Source organism: Muntiacus reevesi, chromosome 8 (assembly GCF_963930625.1).
Source record: "Muntiacus reevesi chromosome 8, mMunRee1.1, whole genome shotgun sequence".
Classification (NCBI taxonomy): domain Eukaryota; kingdom Metazoa; phylum Chordata; class Mammalia; order Artiodactyla; family Cervidae; genus Muntiacus; species Muntiacus reevesi.
Window position 1 is genome coordinate 51,621,824 of NC_089256.1, and position 23,233 is coordinate 51,645,056.

Here is a 23,233-nt window from a genome sequence, read left to right on the forward strand (position 1 = left end):
TGGCCTCTCCCTCTTGTCCTCAATGTGTAGAGCCTGCTTGAATGACTGGGGTTCTTGGACTCCACATCCAACACCTTTTCTGGACAGTGTCCTTATTGACAGCTCCTCACATCTCCATCCCCACCCAGCCCCTCCCCTGAGCTCAGACCCTGATCTTGGACTCTGCTAGACAGTCTACACTGTGGTCCCATAGGGCTCAAATACAGTCTGTCCAAGTGACTCTGCCATCTCCCCACAGGCCGTTCCCTGTGTTTCCTCCTCTTAACAGAACCCACCATTCACTCAGTCACTCATGCTGAACACCTGCCCGTTTTCCTTCGCGATTTTTTTCTTTTTCATCACCTGTGGAATGGACTGCTCCGAGTTCTTCAGAGGCTGCTCACCCTGACTTCCATAGTTATAAGAGCTTTGCTTTTCTACATGGCACTCACCTCAAGACTGCATTTCCCTTACAGGTAGTGGCAGCCACGCAACCAAGTTCTGACTGATGGAATGTGATCAGAAGTGGTATGTATAGCCTCTAGGTCATTTCTGTAAAGAAAAGGACTGAGCCCTTCACCTCCTCTTTCCTTGCCTTTCCTTTGGCTGGAATATGAATGTGCAGGCTGGAGTTGGAGCAGCTATTTTGGATATGAGATGGCAACCATGGATTGAGATGGGAATTCAATCTCAATCAGATAGATGGGAACTCAGCACCTCATGCAGCACCGTTCCAGCTCTAGATGGAAAATAAGCACTCGTTTAAACTCTTGCTTTCTGGGGCTCACTTTGTTGTCATCTTATCCATATAGTAACAGCTCTCACTTAACCACCATACCCAATCCATCACTATGTTTTACCAGTTTAACTCCTCATATAACTTTTGATTCAGGTTTCTCTCTCAGTCTTTGTCTTGTCTTAGCTCAGGCTTTCACTGTCTCCCATCTGAGCTATTGCTATAATTTTTTTCATGTCTCCATACCCCTACCCCTTCTTCCCATGCAATCCATCTTCTGTACTGCTGCCAGAACTATCCATCCTCTGTATCCTCTGTATGTGATTCTCAACCTCAGCACTCTTGACACCTTAGCCCAGATAATTCTTTGTTGTGGGGGTACTGTCCCATGTCTGGGAAGATGTTTAGCAACATCTCTGACCTGTATCACTAGATGCTACTTGCATTCTCCAAGTTGTGACAACTAAAAATGTCTGTAGTCATTGCCAAATGTCCCCTGGGGAGCAGGGTGGCAAAATCACTCTTGGTTGAAAACCACTGCTTGACACCAAGCTGATAAATCTCTCCTTGACTAAACCCTTCCATGGCCCTCCACGGCCTGCAGAATGAGTCTAGCTGGTGCTGGTGAGACGCTTCACATGGCACACTCTGCTTTCTCCCCTAGATGGTGCTGCTACAGAACCCTCACACACACCTTACCTGTGGTTTATTTACTACAACTTGGATACGCCATGGTCTTTGGTGCCTGTGTGCCTTTGCAAATTCCATTTGTTCTTCTCAGAGTGCCCAAAGGCCCGCCCATCCTACCAGGCTTAGACCAAGAGTCTTCTCCTGGGAGAAGCCTTCCTCTTGCAGCTCAGGCAGGCTGGGCAGCTCCCTTGTGTGGCCCCATCTTACGCAGGCCTTATGCTTGACTGTGATGGTTCACGTGTTTGAGTTCCTTTCAGACAAATACATTTCTGTATGCGGGCCCCTGGCCAGGCCTGCTTTTCACTGAACACTCAGTTTGCTGAGTGGATGCTGGGGCTCCAAGCTGAGCAACCAGGATGGTGGAAGGAAGGGACTTGTGTGATGTGTCCAAAGGGGCAGGAGAGGAGGGGGCTCTGGAAAGGGGTGAGCCTGCTCACGGGCCCCAAACCTCCAAGGGGTTGGCCCATGGGTGACAGCAGGCATGATAGGGCCTGAAGCAGGAGAGAGAACCATTGGTAGAGGGCCCACAGAGATAGGTTTCAATGTAATAAAATGAAACATTAAAAAATAGAATTTTATTTTTATCTTTTAAAATAGTCACTCACCAAGAGCCAGACATCCTGGAATGTGAAGTCAGGTGGGCCTTAGAAAGCATCACTATGAACAAAGCTAGTGGAGGTGATGGAATTCCAGTTGAGCTATTTCAAATCCTAAAAGATGATGCTGTGAAAGTGCTGCACTCAATATGCCAGCAAATTTGGAAAACTCAGCAGTGGCCAATGGACTGGAAAAGGTCAGTTTTCATTCCAATCCCAAAGAAAGGCAATCCCAAAGAATGCTCAAACTACTGCACAATTGCACTCATCTCACACGCTAGTAAAGTAATGCTCAAAATTCTCCAAGCCAGGCTTCAGCAATACGTGAACTGTGAACTTCCACATGTTCAAGTTGGTTTTAGAAAAGGCAGAGGAACCAGAGATCAAATTGCCAACATCCACTGGATCATCAAAAAAGCAAGAGAGTTCCAGAAAAACATCTATTTCTGCCTTATTGAATATGCCAAAGACTTTGACTGTGTGGATCACAATAAACTGTGGAAAATTCTGAAAGAGATGGGAATACCAGACTACCTGACCTGTCTCTTGAGAAAACTATATGCAGGTCACGAAGCAACAGTTAGAACTGGACATGGAAGAACAGACTGGTTCCAAATAGGAAAAGGAGTACATCAAGGCTATATATTGTCACCCTGCTTATTTAACTTATATGCAGAGTACATCATGAGAAACGCTGGGCTGAAAGAAGCACAAGCTGGAATCAAGATTGCTGGGAGAAATATCAATAACCTCAGATATGCAGATGACACCACCCTTATGGCAGAAAGTGAAGAGGAACTAAAAAGCCTCTTGATGAAAGTGAAAGAGGACAGTGAAAAAGTTGGCTTAAAGCTCAACATTCAGAAAACTAAGATCATGGCATCTGGCCCCATCACTTCATTGGAAATAGATGGGGAAACAGTAGAAACAGTGGCTGACTTTATTTTGGGGGCTCCAAAATCACTGCAGATGGTGACTGCAGCCATGAAATTAAAAGACACTTACTCCTTGGAAGGAAAGTTATGATCAACCTAGATAGCATATTAAAAAGCAGAGACATTACTTTGACAACAATGTCTGTCTGGTCGAGGCTATGGTTTTTCCAGTGGTCATGTATGGATGTGAGAGTTGGACTATAAAGAAAGCTGAGTGCCGAAGAACTGATGCTTTTGAACTGTGGTGTTGGAGAAGACTCTTGAGAGTCCCTTGGATTGCAAGGAAATCCAACCAGTCCATCCTACAGGAGATCAGTCCTGGGTGTTCATTGGAAGGACTGATGCTGAAGCTGAAACTCCAATACTTTGGCCACCTCATGCAAAGAGCTGACTCATTGGAAAAGACCCTGATGCTGGGAGGGATTGGGGGCGGGAGGAGAAGGGGACAACAGAGGATGAGATGGCTGGATGGCATCACCGATTCGATGCACATGAGTTGGAGTAAACTCTGGGAGTTGGTGATGGACAGGAAGGCCTGGCGTGCTGAGATTCATGGGGTCGCAAAGAGTCAGACACAGCTGAGCGACTGAACTGAACTGAACTGAATGATCAATTAGATGCAATTCAAGAATGTATGTTTATTTAAAATTTTTAAATTGTAGTATAGTTGATTTACAATATTGTTTAAGTTTCTGATATACAGTCCTCTGTGCTCTACAGTTGGTCCTTGTAGGTTATCTATTTAACACATATTAGTGTGCATATATTAATCCCAGCCTCCTAATTTACCCCTCCCTTCACCTCCCTTTCCTCCTTGGTAGTCATAAGTTTGTTTTCTGTTTTCCTGTGTCTCTTTCTGTTTTAGAATTAAGTTCATTTGTATCTTTTCTTAAGAGAAACATAAAACAACACACAGTTATAAGAAATCCTCCATCACCATTGCTCTCTGCTCCCACTACTGTAGCAGTTTTATATGTATCCTTCTAGATCTTTTTCTATGTGTTTATATAAGAGATATAGACAAAGACATATATATATATATATATATATATATATATATATTTGTATGTATTAGTACACACACATACACATACAGATGTATAGCTGGTTGAAATTTTCTCTCACCTGCACTGTCCTCTGTTGTTTCTCCTTATGTGTGTTGGTTTTTTATAAAACGGAGTAAGTGATCAGAGACAGGTGGTGGCTGCATCCCAGTCCTGTTATGAGAGGCTGTCCAAGTGAGCAAAAGCGATGCCTGTCTTTGGGATTCACTGCTCTGAGGAAAAAACCTAAAATTCCTCCTCCAGAGAGAAGCCAGGGCTGTGGGAATGAGCTTGGAACCACAACCATGCATCTGGAACTCAGGGCCATGGCCTTTTCTGCCTCCAAGACAGCTGGACCACTGGGAGCGGAGGAACAGGTGAGGGCTAAACAGGGTCACCTGGGAAAGGAGAGAAGTAGGGGGACAGGCCCTGGATGCCCATGCCAGGCTGACGCCATAGGCACTGAAGAGCCATACAATGGGAAAACTGAAGTTTTGTATCATCTGGCTTTTTGAGTGATTGTGATCAACAGAGTGTTTTCCTAAAGCCAATTAGTGCAATCATGCACTTCCCTCGTGGCTCAGATAGTAAAGAATCTGCCTGCAATGCAGGAGACCCAGGTTCTATCCCTGGGTTGGGAAGATCGACTGAAGTAGGGAATGGGAACCCACTCCAGTATTCTTGCCTGGAGATTTCGATGGACAGAATAGCCTGGCAGGCTCCAGTCCATGGGGTGCAAAGAGTCAGGCACGACTGAGCAACTAACACACTACATATCAGTCTGCTTAAAACATCATACATTTTTCTTTCTTAGCAAACAGAGATAAACTCCATGTTTTAAATTATCTGCTTGGTATGGGTTTCATGATGCGTGGAATCATTGTCTTATGGACGGACATCTGCATTGTTTACAATGATCTATTATTGCCAACAATGCTTCATGGACTCATCTTGAACATGTAGCTTCTTGCCCACACATTTTCCTGTCTGTGTATGTAGCACTGATGTTGGTAAATGGATTTACACATTTACACTGCTCCACTAATTTATATTCCCATCAAAGTACAGACATCTTTCCCATGCCTAAGTGTCTCCATGTTTTTTATTCTGCCCAACTACCAGGGGACTTCACTGTGTGGTAATGACCTCCCTACCCTGGAAGCGGACAAAGAAGAGTTATAACTTCACTTCTTGAGGTGGAGGTGGAGGAGCTTCCTCCCCAGTGGGGAGGCTACATCACATGGCCTCCAATTCCCTGGGTTCTGTGCTTATTCCCCAAACTAGAGAAACGTGTGTGGATGGGAGTGCAGAGTTCTCTGAAACTCTGAGACAACCTGGCCCTTCTGGTTCTCCCAGGGGGGCTGGAAAGTAAGCCCTGATGTTTACAGGGCCTGCAGGGAGTGAATCAGGCTTTTACTTTCACCAGTAATAGACCTCACTTCTGAGGACTGGCTTGGATTATTTTGCTTTCCCTGTAGCAGAGAATATGCCTCCCCATGAGAAAGAGGGGCTCAGTGAGCAGAAACTCAGATGTCCTGGAGCTCGATCCCCACATACACTCTCTTTTTTTTAAAATTGAAGTATAGTTGATTTACAATATTGTGTGACTTTCAATTGTATAGCAAAATGATTTAGTTATATGCATGTGAAGTGAAAGTCACTCAGTCGTGTCCGACTCTTTGAGACCCCATGGACTACACGGTCTGTGGAATTCTCCAGGCCAGAATACTGGAGTGGGTAGCCATTTCCTTCTCCAGGGGATCTTACATATTCTTTTTTCTCAATTCCTTTCTATTACAGGTTATTACAAGATACTGAATTTAGGTCCCTGTGCTGTACAGTAGGTCCTTGATGTTTCTCTGTTTTACATATGGTTGTGTGCAACTGCTGCCCATAGACACTGTCAATCTGGGAAACAGTCCTAGCTGCACAGCCCAGTTACTGTACTGACACCTAGGGCTGGTCATAAGGACGGAGAAAATGATAGAAGTGCTCTGGAAACTGCTTTCTCTGAGAGCATCCGTGGGTCCTCCGGTGACACTGGGAAACCTGCTGTACTACATCTCCAGCAGTATGGCTTGGACTGTGCCAATCCCCTCCTCCAAAACCCTGGGGGGCTCCCTACTGCCTGCAGGGGGCATCCCACCCCTCAAAGAGGCGCCCCAGGCCTCCCCTGGGGGCCCATCATGCACCTCAGGCTCACGCAGTGTTTGCCTGTGAGCTCTCTCTCCTCCTTGCTCTGACTCCAAGCTTTTCCTTAATTGTCTCTGCATTTCCAGATCCAACTCATCCTTCTATTTTTAATTGCAAAATTATTTATCTATTATTTTTGCCCTACCGTGAGGCTTGTGGGATCTTAGTTCCCCTAGAAGGGATTGAACCTGGGCCAAAGCAGTGAAAGCACCTGGTCCTAACCACTGGGCCACCAAGGAATTCCTTCTGTTCATCTTTTTAGGTCACTTTTTACATGACAAGTCCTATCCCTTCAAATGCACCCAGAGGTATCAACCTTATCTCAGGGAAGCTTCTATCAGTGAGCTTCTATCAGGGACCCCCCCTTCTAATCCTTACTCTGCACCAATCACCACACAGTTACACTTCTATCTATAATATTATGTGTGTCCAAGCATACAATGTGGTAGAAATAGCATACAATAAAGAATCTAAGGTTTGACTTTCAGATTCGCCACATAGTAGCTGGCCTTGGGGAAATTAGTCAACTGCCCAGGGCCTCAGTTTTTCTATCTGTAAAATGCAGGCAATTACTCCCACTCACAGGCTTATTTGGTAATCATCGGTTCTTGGCCATGTGCCTGTGCATGTGTGTGCACACGAGTGTGTGTGTGTTGACTTCCTAGGGGACATTTGGCACTGGGTAGAGACATTTTTGATTGTTAAAACTTGGGAGGGATGTTTCTGGTTATCTAGTGGGCAGAGGTCATGCACGCATGCATGCAAAGTTGCTTCAGTCATGTCTGACTCTTTGAGACCCCATGGACTGTAACCCACCCAGGTTCCATGGGATTCTCTGGGCAAGAATACTGGAATGGGTGGCCATGCCTTACTCCAGGCGATCTTCCTGACCCAGGGATCAAACCAGCGTTTCCTACAACTCCCGCATTGGCAGGCGGGTTCTTTACCACTAGCGCCACCCAGGAAGCCCCGGGTAGAGGTCAGGGATGCCTAAGCATCCTACAATACATAGGACAGCTCCCATGACAAAGAATCCTGTGACCCCAAATGTCAATAGCAGTGAAGCTGTGAAACCCGGTGTGCACAAAGTAATGCATAAATGCATAGGGTGCCTGTGCACTTCTGGTTCACAGTAGGTGCTCGCTGAATGACAGGGACTGCTTCTGACTCATCCCTGTTGTCCAACAGCTCCCAGGACAGGGCCGAGCTCCGGGCAGCTGGGTGTCAGGACTGGGAAGGGAGGAAAGAGTGTAAAGAGGGAATATTCTTATTCTTGTAGGTTCTAAGGAAATGCAGGTGAAGACTCAAATTTGGAGAGGTGGAGGTTCCAGGGGAGTAAGGGGTCGGGGGGAGTTCTCCACGTGGACTATTATTTGGAAGGGAGGCTGGTGGTTGAAGGGGATGGCTGGGAGATGTGTGGGGATCCCCTCCAAGTTCTGCCTGCCCCTCTTTGGCCAGTATGACTTAATGGACCAGGCACTTTTTGTTTCTGGCTCTGAATCACGGTGAGGAGGCATGCGGCATGATTCAGGTTGAAGGGCTTGACCACGGCAAGCCATCCAAATGACTATTTCAGTAATAACACTACGCACTTTTATGTTTTCCTTTCATCACAGATCTCAAAGCACAGTGCAAACATTAATTAAGACTCTCGGCATCCCATGAGGATACGTGTGTAAATATCACTCTCCCCACTTGGCTACGAGGGTAACTTGAGCTGAGGAGGGCAGGTGGCTTAGTCCAGCGTGGCTCATACCTTGTTGAAGCTCCACCTTGGAGAAGCTGGGACTTAACAGCCTCCCCGCCCCTCCAACTGTGACTTCTTTCTTCCCGTCCCAGGCCCTCTTGGTGATGCCATGCACAGAAATGGTTTCTTACCCTCCCACTGGGGCAGGAGGTTGATGGCTCCAATGCAGAGGTGCAGGGCATAGGGAGACCCTCACTCTGACAGGTCCCCTGACTGCCCTGTGTACCCACTTCCGCGAGGGGCAGTGAGGGAACAGAGGATGATATCAGAAGGGAATTGAAACACTGTTTTTAGGAGTGACACCCTGGGGGTAATGTTCCTCAGAATTTTCCCAAAATGTTAACAGAGGGTCAACTGGGTTAAGCAAATAAGAGGGTTCCTTGTATTATTCTTGCAAATGTTCTGTAAACTTGAAATTACTTCTGAATAGAAGGTTTAAACGGAAAAGGCAGATGCTTTTTCTAGAGCCACAGCCCTTTCTTAGAACCGCAGCAGTCAATGCCGTTGCGAGTCCAAAAGAAACACTGGAGAAAAAGACAAGCGGAAAACGTGTTCAAAAAAAAAAACAAACAACGCTCCCTTCCCACCCCGGTTCCCCGGGCCAAAAAAATAGCACAAAATCTGGCAGAAGGAAACCCCTTCCCCCGAGCGCTGCAGGCTTGCCTCCCCGGGCGATGCCGCACCGCTGTCCTCGCACGTCGGGGCGCTGCAGTGGCGCGCGCGCCCCTCCCTGCCCCCGCGCCGACACTGCCCCTGGCGGTGACTCACGCCAGGCAGCCCTTAAATACGCGGAGGACCAGGGCGCCGCACTCATGCTGCAGCCTTGAGCCACCCCACGTCCTCCTCTCCGGTTCCCTCTGGTCGACGGCAAGCAGGCGGGAGGGCGCCGAGCTGCTGGTAAGTAGGCGGGTCGGCCTCCTGCCTCCTCCCTCCCTTCTACCGGACTGGAAGGACCCGGCTACCCTCCCCCTCCCTTTCTGCTGACCCCGCTCCCCCGGGGAAGAGAGTCCAGAAGAGGCAGGGCTGGCGTGGTGCCTGAGGATGCTCTCAGAACGCGCCTCACTGCTGCCCAGGCGCCTGGGGCCACAGCCCGCCGCCGCTGATCCCTGACCCGCCTCTGGCTCCACTTGTCCTACCCTTCCTTGAAGTCGACCTGAGATGCTCAGAAGATGTTTTAGATCGGCAGGACGCATGAAAAGTTGACTAAATTATCACACCAGTTACCCATCAAGTGTACCTTTCAGGATACCAGCTCCATCGGGAGAAGAGTTTTCTCTTTAAGTTTCAGATGATTCAAACCCAGGTCTTCTTCTTCAGCACTTACTGTGGTGGCCACCAGTGGTCCATGGTGAATTTGGGTCTCTCAGGGATTGCTGGGGGCTCCCCAGGCAAGAGCTGTCCTCTTTTCATAGACTGACTCACAGTTGCTACAAAAGCAGCTTCAGCAGATGTTCTGGTGTCTGGTTTGGATTCCAATTTGGAATTCCGCTGTGGATTCAGAATTTTTCCGGATTCTAAGTTTGTGTGTGGCTTAGGCCACTTTCCCCTCTTGCCTTGGCCGCTAATGGCTTTGGGCGGAGAGAGCCAGGGCTGAAGATGGATTTGTGATGAGGGTGGTTTGCATTTAAGACTGTGACTGTTGTACCTTTACCAGCTTCTCTACTCACACACAGAGGCAGGAGCGGGGCCAAGGAACCAACTGTGGAAAACCAGAACTTTTCTAGAGTTTCCCAGCCATGCTGAGTGTGAGAGTGCCAGTCTACCTCCAGGGCCAAATGTGTGACCTCTGAGCGGGCTGCGACTCGCTTGAATGACACGTCACTCAGACTGAAGGTGCTAGATGCCCATCTGAAGTGCTCTGGCTTCTCCTTTAGGATTGTATCACCGTATGTCGACCAGTGTGGGCACCACTGTCTCCATAATTTAGAACTTCTCTAATGGCTGTCATTTCTTACACTCTGCCTCGAACATCTGGGGTGCATTCAGGGCCAGACCGTCCTATTTGCCTGTGGTCCTGAGTCAGCCAGACAGGCTCTGCGGGGAGGAGAGAAGTATGTGAGAGACGTCAGGGCCAGGGAGAAGGGTTCTGAATAGACCCTGCAGAGAGTCAGGACATGGAAGGCTCTCCCAGGGCTGGAGATACTACTTGGCTTGCTCAGCAAATGGAAGGGGTGGTGGGGTGTGGGTGGAAGTAGATCCAGATGGGGCGAAGTCAGGAGAGCTGGGGCAGAAGCTGTTCCAACTCTGTCCTGCCAATGCTTGCTCCTGGGGCAGTGATCACACACGGCAATTTGCTTCGCTGAGTCCTGACCTCCAAAGACTGACTCCAGCCTCTGGTTTCACTGCCTCCCTGGGCTTTGGGGACATGGGATTTAGAAACTTCTTTCAAGATCCTTTGAGGAGGGGCTGATCCATCTTATCAAAGTTGGGCCCCCCAGGTGTTACCCTGAGAAGGGGGCTGTAGCCCAAGACTTTTAAAATAAAAGCCCCAAGCGGGAGTGTCTCTCTGCTCTGCTGGGAAGTTTGTCAGTACAAACTTCTGCCAACCTAATTACAGCCCTGCTCTGGCCTCTTCAGGAAACCCTACCTCCCCTAACCCCAGGGCTGGAAAGGATTGGCTTTTTCTTTCTCATTTTCTTCTTTAAACAGATGAATTGTATGTTGACTTTGGTGGGCCATGAGAGATGGGGTCAATGACTGAACCAGGTGGGGGATGAGGGTGTGGCCACCCTTCCTTTGGGGTTCCAGGATGTGTTTGGGGGTAAAGCCCTGAACGGGACTGTGTGTTGAGATGAGGGGGTCAGTCCCTCTGGTTCCTTCCCTCCATTCCTCCAGGGCACTCAGGTGAAACTGCGCAAACATAGGCATCAGGGCAGACTTGAGGAAGAACATCTCAGACCATGCAGCCTGGAAGTTGGGAGAGGCACTTGATCTTGAATAATCATGCTGGGCAGCTAGAGAGTGGACTGTAGATGAATCAGATCATTTTAGGATGGAGAGAGAGAAGCCACCTCTTTCTGCTTCCAGGTGCTGCCAGACACATGGTTGATGAGATCCTAAAGCCTCATGTTAAGGTTCAGGGGGTCACGAAGCATTATGGTTAGATAAAACCCTGATCTGGGTATTTGGAGTCTTCCATCAATTATGTGACCTTAGGCAAGACCCCTCATTCCTCTGGGCCCCTTGGTTTTCCCATCTACACATTGACCAGATGGTTAGATCAGATGGGCTCAGAGGACCCTGGTAGCTTTGATGCCTTGCCCTCTAAGTGCTGCTTCTGGAAGCAGCCTCCACTGCTGGATTCAACTCAGTTCAGACCCCAGATTTATGACAGGGATGGAGAAAGGACCACTGACGGAAATAGCAACAGAGGGGGCTGGACTGGGTCTGTGGCCTGACCTTCAGCTCCCACATCCAGGGTTCAGTCTCTCTTTACTACTTGGCAGTAAACGACATGTATCAGGAGTGTGGGGTCCTGGCTGACCCAGGTCTCAAGTGGTGGTAAGGGCTGTGGACCCCTGTGTCAGAGTCACTTGGGGAATTTGTTACATGTGCAGGGTTATGGGCACCCACTCACCCCAGACCTCAGGATCAGGAGCTCTGTGGGTGGAGCCTCCAGAGATTCCGATTTTACTCAACAGGTGGATGAACAATAATTGTAAGTAACATTTAGTAGGTACTCACTTGGGGCCAAGAGCGAGTCTAAGTGCTTTCCATGTAATCCTCAGTGATGTGATGCCGTGAGGTCTGTTCTGTTAAGCAAATTTCCCAGGTACTTCCAGACAGTTTTTGTATACTGATTGGGGTTGGGGTTGGGGTTACCTCATATCAGTGAGATGGGAGGTTAGGATGCAGTGAGCCTCTTAGTGACGTAAGATCCAGTGGACCATGTACAGAGGAGCAGCTGGATTGAGGCCGACACTGGCTGAGTGCGGGGGGAGACAACACAGCTCCCTCGTGAATGGGGCAACATCACAGTGCACACGAAGCCACGTTTTGGGAGGCCTCTCTGGGGGAAGGACACAGGCCAGGGAGAGAGATCTCCTGTCTGGGACTCAGTTTCCCCAGATGGGCCAGGAGGTGGCCTCCCAAAGGCCCCCTCTGAGCTCCCCCATCCATGAAGTGGCTATTGGCCATGTGAAAATGCACCAGTTAACAAGCAGGATTACCCTGCCTGGAAAACTTCTGAAGCATGGTGGGCCTGAAAATATGGATACAAGGTCCTCAAGCCTCAGTGTGAAGGTGGCACTGCTGGTGGTTCCATGTGACCTGTAGGGGACGGTGGGAATAGTGGGGCTTCAGGCCAAATCTCCCTTCTGTCTCCGGGAAGATATCAGAACTGCCCAGGGGCCTTGGGAGTCTTTACAGGAGGGGAAACTGAGGTCTAGAGAATTTACCTAAACTTACACTCCAATTTAAGAGTCAAGACTGGGTAGCACATCTGTCTCCAAGACTCTTTCCAAAATCTTTGCTCCGTGGCATTGAAATAAGAAGGCGTCTCCTCCCAGGGAAGCTCGTGTTTAGGGAATGTGAAAGATGGTATTAAACCCCAAAGTCCCAACCCACCAGCCAACAAAGCCCAGGGCTTCGAGGCTAATTATGTGTTTGGCCATGAGTCACATAGACAGTTCTTGCTAAGGCGACCCAGAGCCAGAACGCCGGGTCCGAGTGTTCTCCTCCTGGGGAGGGACCACGTCAGAGTGCCCAGGTGAGCTGTGTGTCTGTCCTTCTGTGTACTGCGGGCTCAGTGAATTCCCCGGGCCCGCGACAGACGCCAGGCTGTGCCCCCTCCCAGGACAGGGGCTGGCCGCTGCAGTGACTGAGAACGCGTTTGGCTGCTTGGAGGAGGAAGGTGTAATTAGGGTAGCTTTGTGGGACTTTAACTGGCATTTGTCATGGCTACCAAGCGGCGCAGGGCAGCGTGGGCTATTAGGCCGCTGTGTACTGGGCTCCTGAGTGCCTTGGGCTGCCACGGACGCTGGCCATCCTTACTGGAAACCTAAGGGCCTGCCCGGGGTCCAGCCCTGCTCCTACGGTCCCTCCCTCCCCAGAGGCTCTGCAGCTGGGTTTGGAGTGGGCTCCCCAGAGGTCCTTTGGAACGTCAGTGTCAGCTGCAACAACAAGTGCTGGCAAGTAGGACCACTGCATGTGGTGCTGGGGTGGGCTCTGCAGATGGGAGGGTTTTATAAGAAGGAAAATCTGCAAATTTTTGCAATATTTGTCAAGCTGAGTGTGGTTTGTTTTAAACAACAGTGGCTCTGCTCCTGTAAGGGAACTATCTTGTGCTTCCGCCTCCCAAATCGCAAGGTACCTCCCCTGGCCTTGGGCTCTTCCTGGGGCTGGTTTGATGCCCCTCCCCAGGTGGGGAGTGCAAACTCAGAGAGGTCTGAGATGTGTCCTCAGAAGGTACCTTGGCCCACACCCTCATTTATAGATGGGGAAACTTGAGAGGCTGCCCTGGGCTTGCCAGGTTATGGGCACTTTAATTTAATCTCTAATACTTGGGTGACAATACCATTTTGAAGCATTCTGGGCCTAGAAGCTGAGTACTGCATGGCTCATAACCAGAAGTGACGCTTCACCTTTGGTAAGTTAGTCCAGGGAGTGGATCTCTCTCACACACATATCAAGGGGATGGGCCAACACCCACCGCAGTCTGCTCGGACTCCCTGGGAGTGCAGACACTATTGTCCTGGTAGATGGCTCTCATGTCCTTGCTCTGACACCCAGCCTTAGAATCCTAACTTATTGGGGATGAACAGGACACCAGCTGTCATCCAGCTCAGTACTCCACCCGGTGTAGGAACCTGTTCTCCAGCATCCTTACCAAGTAGTTGCTCAGTTTCTATTTGAACACTTTCAGTGACGGGGAGCTTCCTACCTTATAAGTTTGCCCGTTCTGATTCTGACAAGCTGTCTTTGGTGATGAACTGAAATATGTGACCCCATAGTTTCTGCACACTGGTTTGGACCTTGGGGGCCACATGAGGAAGGCTGCTTTCTTTATCCCAGGTCAGCCCTTGACATATATTAAGAAAGTGCTTGCAGATTCTTCACATCTCTTCTTTTGGCTCTTCATCCACAGTTCCTGCAGTGGATGCAAGGATGTTCTGGTGTCTGCATCCCTTCACCCTCCTCAAACTCTTCTCCAGAAGCCCTTCAGGAGACCAGTTTATCACTGGTTTTCTTCAAGTTCAGGGTGAAACTGAGAACAGCACTGCTGATGTGGACTGATGAGGGCGGTGTAGAGGAAGACAATCACCTCCTTTGTTCCATACTTAACACTTCCATTAATGCAATCTACAATCACATTAGCTTTTGTGAGCAGTCTTCCTTCTCTGTTACCATCAGTTAAAAAGCCCTAACATCTAAGGGTGGATGTTAATTCACTTTTTCAGTGCCCCCTATCTAAGCTGTTCATTTTCTGCTCTCAAGTTCTGGATCTGACATTTGCCTATACAAGTTCATCCTTTTAAATGTGCCCATAGCTTATTCTGACCCCCTTTCCTTTTCATCTTGATTTCATTAGTCAAGTTGTTATTTTTCTTTCTTCTCTCTACAGTTTTACATACTTATTTGAGTCTTTGAAGGTAAAGCACAGCAGGTCAGGGCTTGGATGGGCTGTGACTAAGGCAACAGTCAAGGTCTGGGGTGGGATGAACTTGGGTTCTGTCCTGAGAGTAAAGTTTTTGGGGGCAGGGGAGGGTTGCACTGAGATGAGACCAGGTAGGGAACCCAGGACTATTCAGAGTTATGGACCAGACTCAGGACCACATGAGTTCCTGGGAACAAAGAGAGGTCAAGGAAATACCTTGTCTACCCAGTCAGTTTATGGTGTTATAGACCATCATTTGAAATTTCTTCCTCTGACTCAGGACTTTTGCTCATTAAAAGGAGAGGCACTGCATTAACAGTCAACGTTTTCATCCAGGTATCTGAAGATCTTGGCTTGAGGCTTTAAGCCTCAGTTTCCCTGCTTCCTATGTCCCTTAAAATGATGGGAATGCATGATCGGCAGTTCTTAACCCTCTGGGAGTTAGAGACCTCTTTGAACCTCAGATGGAAGTTACAGATGCTCTACACATACACAGAAATCCTTCATCCCTTGACTAAGAATGCCAAGGTTAAAATCACTTTGAGGCCTTCCTGCCTGCAAGAGTCTATAAGGGCATATTGTGGGTGAGCTTGGCACATGCTCACACATTTTCACAATGCTGTGCAGATCACCCCCACAGCCTTTCTCCTATCTGCCCCTCACAATGGCCCCAGGTGGGGACAGTGGTTATCAACATCACTGAGGGTGAGGAAGCTGAGCCTGCAGGCCTCAAACTTCATTCAAGATCTAACAACTAGTTAGTGGCTCTTAAAGAGTCACAAAGGGCCCAACTCCCATGCCCCACTCTCCATTTTCTATACAGTTTATAGGCCTGAACTCAAATACGAAAACTTCCGTGACTTTGGATCCATTCTCAGATCAGTACCATGTCTGAGGGAACATTTGGGCCTACCTACCACCTTTCATCATGTCCGACTCTTTGTGAGCCCCTGGACTGTAACCCACCAGGCTCCTCTGTCCTTGGAATTCTCCAGACAAGAATACTAGAGTGGGTAGCCATTCCCATCTCCAGGGGATCTTCCTGACTCAGGGATCAAACCAGGGTCTCCCATATTGCAGGCAGATTCTTTACCGTCTGAGCCACCAGGGAAGCCCTCTCAGCTCAAAGTACATCCTAAGTTTTCTGGGACTTACTCACGGCCACTCAGTGTTTCTTTTGGAAAGTGGGCCTGGTACCCAGAAGTCAGACTCCAGACATCAGCTGACTCACAGCAGTCCTTTCAGCGAGACAGGAAGTGGTGTGGATAATTTCCTTTTATTGGGAAGGTGGTTTGCATTAAACCTAGATGAAACACCTGTGAAAGGGTTAACACAGGGGCAGGCTGTTGCTGGTGGTGATGGGGCAGGGCGGGGCCCAGGAAGAGCAAAAACTGAGCTTCCCTGCAGCCTTTTCCACCAGATCACTGCATGGTCCCACTCTGCTGGCTGCCGCAGCTCCTCCCAGCAGCCTCCGTGTTCATGGCCTCAGCATCTTCCCCCGGGTTCAGACCCGGCTTATGTGTTCTCATTTCCTATTGGTTTCTCCTGAGGAAGCCATGTTCAGCCAGCAAGTCCAGGAACTGAGAGGGACACAGAGATGGATAAGATACTGTTCCTAACTTAAGGAACTCGTCGGGATGGGGCACCAGCAGCCCTGCCCTTGTGAAACCTATTGAGTAGTGAGGAGGCAGATGGGGTCACAGGGGACGCCACATGTGGCCTCTGTGGCTGGGTTGGGAGGGAGGTTGGGAAAACCACCAGCATTAGAGGGCGACTAAAGCTGATTCATGGAATCCTAAGGTGGCGGCACGTGAAGTGTGGGAAAGATTTGCATGAGGATGAAGAGCCCTCTAGGTTGGGGAGATTGCTTGAGCAAAGGCCTGGAAGTAGGAAGGCTGGCGGGAAAGATGAAGAGGCTTGCAGATCAAGCTATAGGTAGCACGAGATGGGCACATGGCCATGGTGTTCAAAGGCAAGCTGGTGTTTGGAACCCAAGGTTGATGCTGGCTTCAAAGTAGCTGCAGTGTTGGTGAGGCAGTCCTGACCCATGTACTCTCTCTCCCTTTGCAGAGGCCATGCCACTGAAACATTATCTCCTTTTGCTGGTGGGCTGCCAGGCCTGGGCTGCGGGCTTGGCCTTCTATGGCTGCCCGAGCGAGTGCACCTGCTCCAGGGCCTCCCAGGTGGAGTGCACGGGGGCACGCATCGTGGTGGTTCCCACCCCGCTGCCCTGGAACGCCATGAGCCTGCAGATCCTCAACACACACATCACTGAACTCAATGAGTCCCCCTTCCTCAACATCTCAGCCCTGATCGCGCTGCGGATTGAGAAGAACGAGCTGGCCCACATTGCTCCCGGTGCCTTCCGTAGCCTCGGTTCGCTGCGCTACCTCAGCCTTGCCAACAACAAGCTTCAGATCCTGCCTGTTGGCCTCTTCCAGGGCCTGGATAACCTCGAGTCGCTCCTGCTGTCCAGCAACCAGTTGGTGCAGATCCAGCCAGCCCACTTCACCCACTTCAGCAACCTCAAGGAGCTGCAGCTTCACGGCAACCACTTGGAGTACATCCCTGATGGGGTCTTCGACCACATGGTGGGCCTCACCAAGCTCAATCTGGGCAAGAACAGCCTCACTCACCTCTCACCCCGGGTCTTCCAGCATCTGCGCAACCTCCAGGTCCTCCGGCTGTATGAGAACAGGCTCTCAGACATCCCCATGGGCTGTTTTGACGGGCTCAGCAACCTCCAAGAGCTGGCCCTGCAGCAGAACCAGATTGGAGTGCTGTCCCCTGGCCTCTTCCACAACAACCGTAACCTCCAGAAGCTCTACCTGTCCAATAACCACATTTCCCAGCTGCCCCCTGGCATCTTCCTGCAGCTGCCCCAGCTCAACCGGCTCACGCTCTTTGGGAATTCCCTGAAGGAGCTCTCTCCCGGCATCTTTGGACCCATGCACAACCTGCGGGAGCTGTGGCTCTATGACAACCACATCACCTCCCTCCCCGATAATGTCTTCAGCAACCTCCGCCAGCTGCAGGTCCTGATCCTCAGCCGCAACCAGATCAGCTACATTTCCCCGGATGCCTTCAATGGGCTGGTGGAGCTGCGGGAGCTGTCCCTCCACACTAATGCACTGCAGGAGCTGGATGGAAGCATCTTCCGCATGTTGGCCAACCTGCAGAACATCTCCCTGCAGAACAACCGCCTTCGGCAGCTCCCTGGAAACCTCTTCGCCAACGTCAACGACCTGTTGACCATCCAGCTGCAGAACAACCAGCTGGAGAACCTGCCCTTGGGCATCTTTGATCACCTGGGGAAGCTATGTGAGCTGCGGCTCTACGACAACCCCTGGAGGTGTGACTCAGACATCCTTCCGCTCCACAACTGGCTCCTGCTCAACAAGGCCAGGCTGGGGACAGACAGCCTCCCTGTGTGTTTCAGCCCAGCCAGTGTCCGTGGCCAGTCCCTCATCATCATCAATGTCAATGTCGTTGTTCCCAGTGTCCAGGGCCCAGTCGTGCCCAGCTACCCAGAGACACCGACACACCCGGACACGTCCAGCCACCCTGACACGTCCAGCCTCCCTGACACCACCTCCATCACCTCCACCACTGACTTCACCAGCCCCTCAGGGGACTACACTGATCTGACCACCATCAACACCACCGAGAAACGTGATGAGGGGGGCATGACCCCGGCTCAGAGTGGGCTGGCCATTGCTGCCATTGTCATCGGCATCATTGCCCTGGCCTGTTCCCTGGCTGCCTGCATCTGCTGTTGCTGCTGCAAGAAGAGGAGCCACGCGGTCCTGATGCAGATGAAGGCACCCAATGAGTGTTAGAGAGGGCTGGAGTAAGGGCTGGGGGACAGTGGGACCCCCAGAGGACCCGGGATTTCACTGTGCTGCCTCCACCTCTGGGTCCACAGACCATCCCCTGTCCCTCTCTCTCGGGTCCCCTAGAGAAAGGCACCCCTACCTTTTCCTGACCTGCCTGGTTCTCCTGTAGACAAGGTTCTGGCAGAACCTTCTTACTACCAGGAAGATCTAACCTGCCATGGAAAAAAATCCTGCAGTGGCCCCAATTCACATCCCTGGGCTTCTTTCAAGAAAGCCCCTCCTCTAAAGCTCACCAGCTCTCCTCCAAAACTTGCCTTCCCTGTGTCTGTGCCCCTGTGGGCCTCTGTAGACACGGTTATCGCACACCTGCCACTTTGTGGGAACAGTTCTCCACCGGGACAGCCCTTCTCCCAAGTATTATGTAAGTTGATTCCCCTTCTTTGCTCCTCTTGTTTGTGGCATGGCTCCACCCTGTCCCCTCAAATGAAAAGTCTCTCTTCATTTCCTGCTCCTGAAGGCAAGGTGACTTTTCTCCTCAAAGGAGGCTTCAAACCTTTTAGCTGCTTTTTCAAGAACTGCCAAATGCCCTGGCTTTCAGGATGCTATGAGAGAAAGGGAAAACTGAGGCTGCTCAGTTCCTGAAGGCAGAGCCATCATCAGTATCTCTCTTGTGATTTTTATCTGGAAAAGGAAGAAAGGCACCAGTGCAACAAGTTTTGCCTCTTTAGAGAATATTTCTGAACTGCAAACTTTGCTTTGAAAATTTTAGTCCTTTAAGGAATAAAATCATGTAGAAGTTCTGACCTCCCTAAAACATGAAAGTCAGCTTATTGGTATTGGATGGAGAAAGCAATCTGGTACCTGGGGGTCCTTGTGTTCACCTGGAAGGTTTTTCTCTTTTAACTGTTTCTGGAAGTGTAACCTACATACAGAAAAGTGGGAGCATGCTAGTGTATAGTTTGATGGATTTTCATAAACTGTACACACCTGTGTGATTAGTACCCAGTTCAAGAAATGAGACATCACCAGGATCCTCCATTCAGGGCTTTTTCTGAAGAAGACTGGGGCTTGTGGAGGTGGCATGGACTTAACCTGGGAACTGGCTCCCCACAGATCAGGATGGGCCCCTGCCTGCCCTCCCCCTGCAGCCTGTCCTTGCAAAGGCCCAGCTACCAGCGGTGGAGGAGAAGATGTAGGTATACTCTGGCCTGAGCAGGAAATTGTATTCAATGCCAGACCTTCAGGCACCCAGACTGGCCAGGTCAGAAGCATCTCAACTAGAGAGGCCCATGCAACCACACACCCTACCCTGCCAACAAGCTGTCTGTTGCTCATTGGAGGTTCCTCTGCTTGGGCCTTTTATGGGCATGAGATGCCCTATATCTGTTTTTAATTTTCACTCTGCATCTGGGGAAGTGAAATAGCTCAGAGATGAGATCCTTTAATTGGACAGCCAAGTATAATAGAACCCAGCAATCCCTCTGGTCGTGGTAAAATTCCTCATAGACATTACAGTCAGCTAGAAACTGAACTTCAGCATTCTCACACATAGCAGGCAACACGGATTCAGACAGGTCAGACTGGATCAGGGACCTCTCTGAAGCTTCTCCCTGCCTGTAGTCTGGTTACAAGAGTTGAGTGCTTTGGTTCAGTGTTGCAGTCACATGAATGCCTGACCTGGCCACCATTCCTGCTGCACACACATTCACACTGGTAAAGAAAGTACACTCATGACAATGCGTGTCTTTCTCTGGACAACTGGTAGACCACTTTAGAAGTACAGACAGTGAAATGGAGACTTTCACGTGTCTGTGTCTGCCCAGAAAAGAGCTGTAGCCAATACTGTACAGATTTGGAAATCTGCCATCAAGCCTTACTGGCCTTTACTAGTTTCCTCTGCCCCACGAGACAAATAAGAAATACACTTTGGCCTTAACAGCATGGTGCTGACAGGTCCCAAGGAAGAGTCCAGGAACACATGTGTGTTAAGAACTAGTGCACTTTGTAGCTTTTCGCTCTCTGTCACAGGAAATCTGGGGGAGATGTTGTTAGAGGCAAAAGACATTATCTCCCCAAGGCAATTCTGGATCTCCAAAATGTTTTCAAAATATTTATAATACCTGGCAGACATGTACCTGGGTTTGCCAGGGTCTAAAAGGAAATGAGCCTAGAGCTTGGGTCTTGAACATCATTTCCAATGGTGACCTGCCTTGTTGATCCTGGGCCCCAAAGGGGAAGTGTGGCCTACTCTCCCCCAGACAGGAAGCATGGTTTAGCACTGAATTCCTCAAAGGACTCCTTGTAAGGAGGCCCCAGCATCTCATTGTACAAGGGTACAAGTGGGCCAGAGATATCAGAAAGGTGAGGAAGGAGTCCTTGTCATCCAGTATGCCCTTTCAAGCTGAACCCAGGACCCCTGGGTATTGATAGCATTGGCCATGACCTTGTAATATCTTCCTCTCTGGTCCAAGATACCTCGTGTGTCTCCAGATCAACGGCTGGCCTGAGGGCAGCTGTCCTCAGATGAGTCCCCTGGAAGGCACCCTGGGTGGGGCTGGTGGGCCCTTTTCCTGACCTTCTGAGCACCCCTGGTCCTTTCTCCCATCAGAGGCTGGAGGGAACCATTGAGCCTCCTCTTCCTTAGCAGGCCATGTGGTCTCTCTTAACCATGTTGTCTGGTCAGGAAGCTACCAGAAAAGGTGGGTGGAGTTTCATTTCCAACAGGCTCTTGGCTCTTGTCATTTGCTCACTTCTTGGGGCTGAAGTGAGCTGCCTTGGTTCCCCAGAAGTTGAGTTCATTTTTCCCTGTAGCTCATTGGCCTCTAGTCCTCCTTGTCAGTTCTCCATTTGGAGTGGAGGGTCAATATTGGAGGAAAGATAATAAAAATCAGTTAGAACCACTGTTTTTCAAAAATGTTTACTCTGCATGGATACCCTTCAAAGCACTTAGCAGGCATTTTCTTTTTAACCCTCACAACAGCCCTGTGCAGGAGTGGTACACGTGTGAGGATTTAAAACCTCTTGTCTCCTGCAACATTATTTAACAGGCTGTGAGTGTTCCTTCTCTCTTTAAGCTCCTACAAGAATTCATGGTCTGTCCTTGGCTTTCATTGCTAAACCAAGGAAGATGGGAGTCACTGTCTTATTGCTCCCCGTCATCTTAGCTATTTGACCCCACCTGGTACTGTGTGGACCCAAAGCTTTGTAAATACAGGAAAAGTTAAACTCATCCATCCATTAAAGAAAAACTGGCTTTTCTCAAGGGAATGTTGGGCTGCGTGTATATTGCTCCTCCTCTTCAGGATTTAAAGGCACAACACCATTCTCAGAACCCTTCACGGGCAGCAATGGTGTCACAGATGTCTGTGTAGTGCAGTGTTGGGAATCATTTCTAGACTCAGGAAGTTTATGAGGAGGAGGCAGCTACAGACAACTAGATAACTGGAGTTGCTAGAGAAACATGGGAGGTAACCTGCCTTTAGCTATGAATGACTCAAAGAAATCAACCTACAGATCCCACAGTCGGAGTTGAACTGGAGTTGCTGGGGAGGCAGTGGTGGTCTTGGGGAGGAGGTCATGTCTGTGGTTCAGAGAGGACGGGATGGGCACTCCTCCAGGCCAAACTCCTCCCACTCTGAGCTTTTTTCTTCACCCAAGGAGGGATTGTTCTCACCAATTCATCGCCTTCATGCTGCCTTCAAATGTGGATTGATTTTGCCTCACTTAGGAAATCATTGCAAATAGTCCCAGGTGCTTGGTGATGCATTTAGAGCTTTCTAGGCCCCCAGGGTTTTATAGAGTGTGAGCCCTGGTGGGCAAGGTGGGGGGGTCCATCTTTGCTGGATACTGCTTGTAACAGATTTGGAGTACAGAATCAACAATAAATGGTATACACAGGACACATGTGCTCCTATGGGCGCCTTGACTAAGGGATCTCGCTCTTGATTCTGTGCTTGTTACACGAATGCAAGGCTGACCCAGACAGCTCTTCACAGACACCAGATATTCAGGGCTGGGAAAGGCCTTTGGAAAGTGAGTGGGATCAAAATGATGTCTAGAGGTCACTGTGGCTGGATGGGGCCTTAGGAATAGGCTCAACCCATTTTATAGATAGAGAAAGTAAGATCAGGACAGGAAATGAATTTCTCATAGTCACCTAGTGAACTAGTGGCTGAGCTTGCAAGACAACCAGGCTTCCAGACTCCCAACCTAGAGCTTCTTCTATGTCTCAGAAAGGCAGTGAATTTCCCTCAGCGTTCATCAAAGCGCACATGCATTCACACTCATGGACACACAGGTGCACACTAGCTTTGGTGGGTAGGACTCTCCTGCACACATCTGGACTCTTAGAGCGCTTAGCACCCAGGCTCAGTGAGCCCCGGGCTCTCAGAAGACACCGTGTGAGTGAAGGTGACTTTCCAGGTGTCCAGAAGTCCCTGGGACCTTTTCAGGCCTCCAGGTTTGGGGGCTGTCACCGCTGCTGGTGCAAGTCCAGGGTTTATGAGAAGGGTAATGTTTTCTCTGTCCCTTCATCTCACTGCCATGCCCAGGAAGAGGGCTTCAAGCCATGTTTCCTGGGCTCTCTTAGCTCTTCAGTCCCTTCTGCCAGCTGTAACCGTGTCCCAGGAGACTGGACCTGGCGAGGGTCAGTAGTGTGTTCACTGTTTCACAAAGCTGGACCATATCAATTACCGGGACAGGGCTTTGTGTACCTTCCCTAACCACTGAGCCTGTCCACTCAAGATGGAAGCCTGGAATTCCAACAGTGGAAAAACAGTAAGCGCCTACCTCCCATCTCCCAGAAGATGCCTGGAGTTCTTAATACAAGCCTGCCCTCCACACCTGCACAACTGCCCAGGGTCCTGCCAGCAGCACAGACCTGC

At 49.8% G+C, this 23,233-nt stretch overlaps 1 protein-coding gene across 2 annotated transcripts; it reads left to right on the forward strand.

Annotated features, from left to right (window-relative positions):
- The first annotated feature begins 469 nt into the window (after positions 1-469).
- Positions 470-22,242, forward strand: LRRC15 (leucine rich repeat containing 15). 2 transcript variants are annotated; one of them, XM_065943373.1, is made up of 2 exons: positions 470-507; positions 16,585-22,242. In XM_065943373.1, exon 2 carries the CDS (start codon positions 16,590-16,592, stop codon positions 18,351-18,353), a length of 1,764 nt encoding a protein of 587 aa, XP_065799445.1. In that variant the 5' UTR covers positions 470-507; positions 16,585-16,589; the 3' UTR covers positions 18,354-22,242. The 2 variants fall into 2 exon arrangements, with proteins under 2 accessions (XP_065799445.1, XP_065799444.1); XM_065943372.1 differs by lacking the exon at positions 470-507 and adding an exon at positions 8,717-8,816.
- Positions 22,243-23,233: the final 991 nt, after the last annotated feature.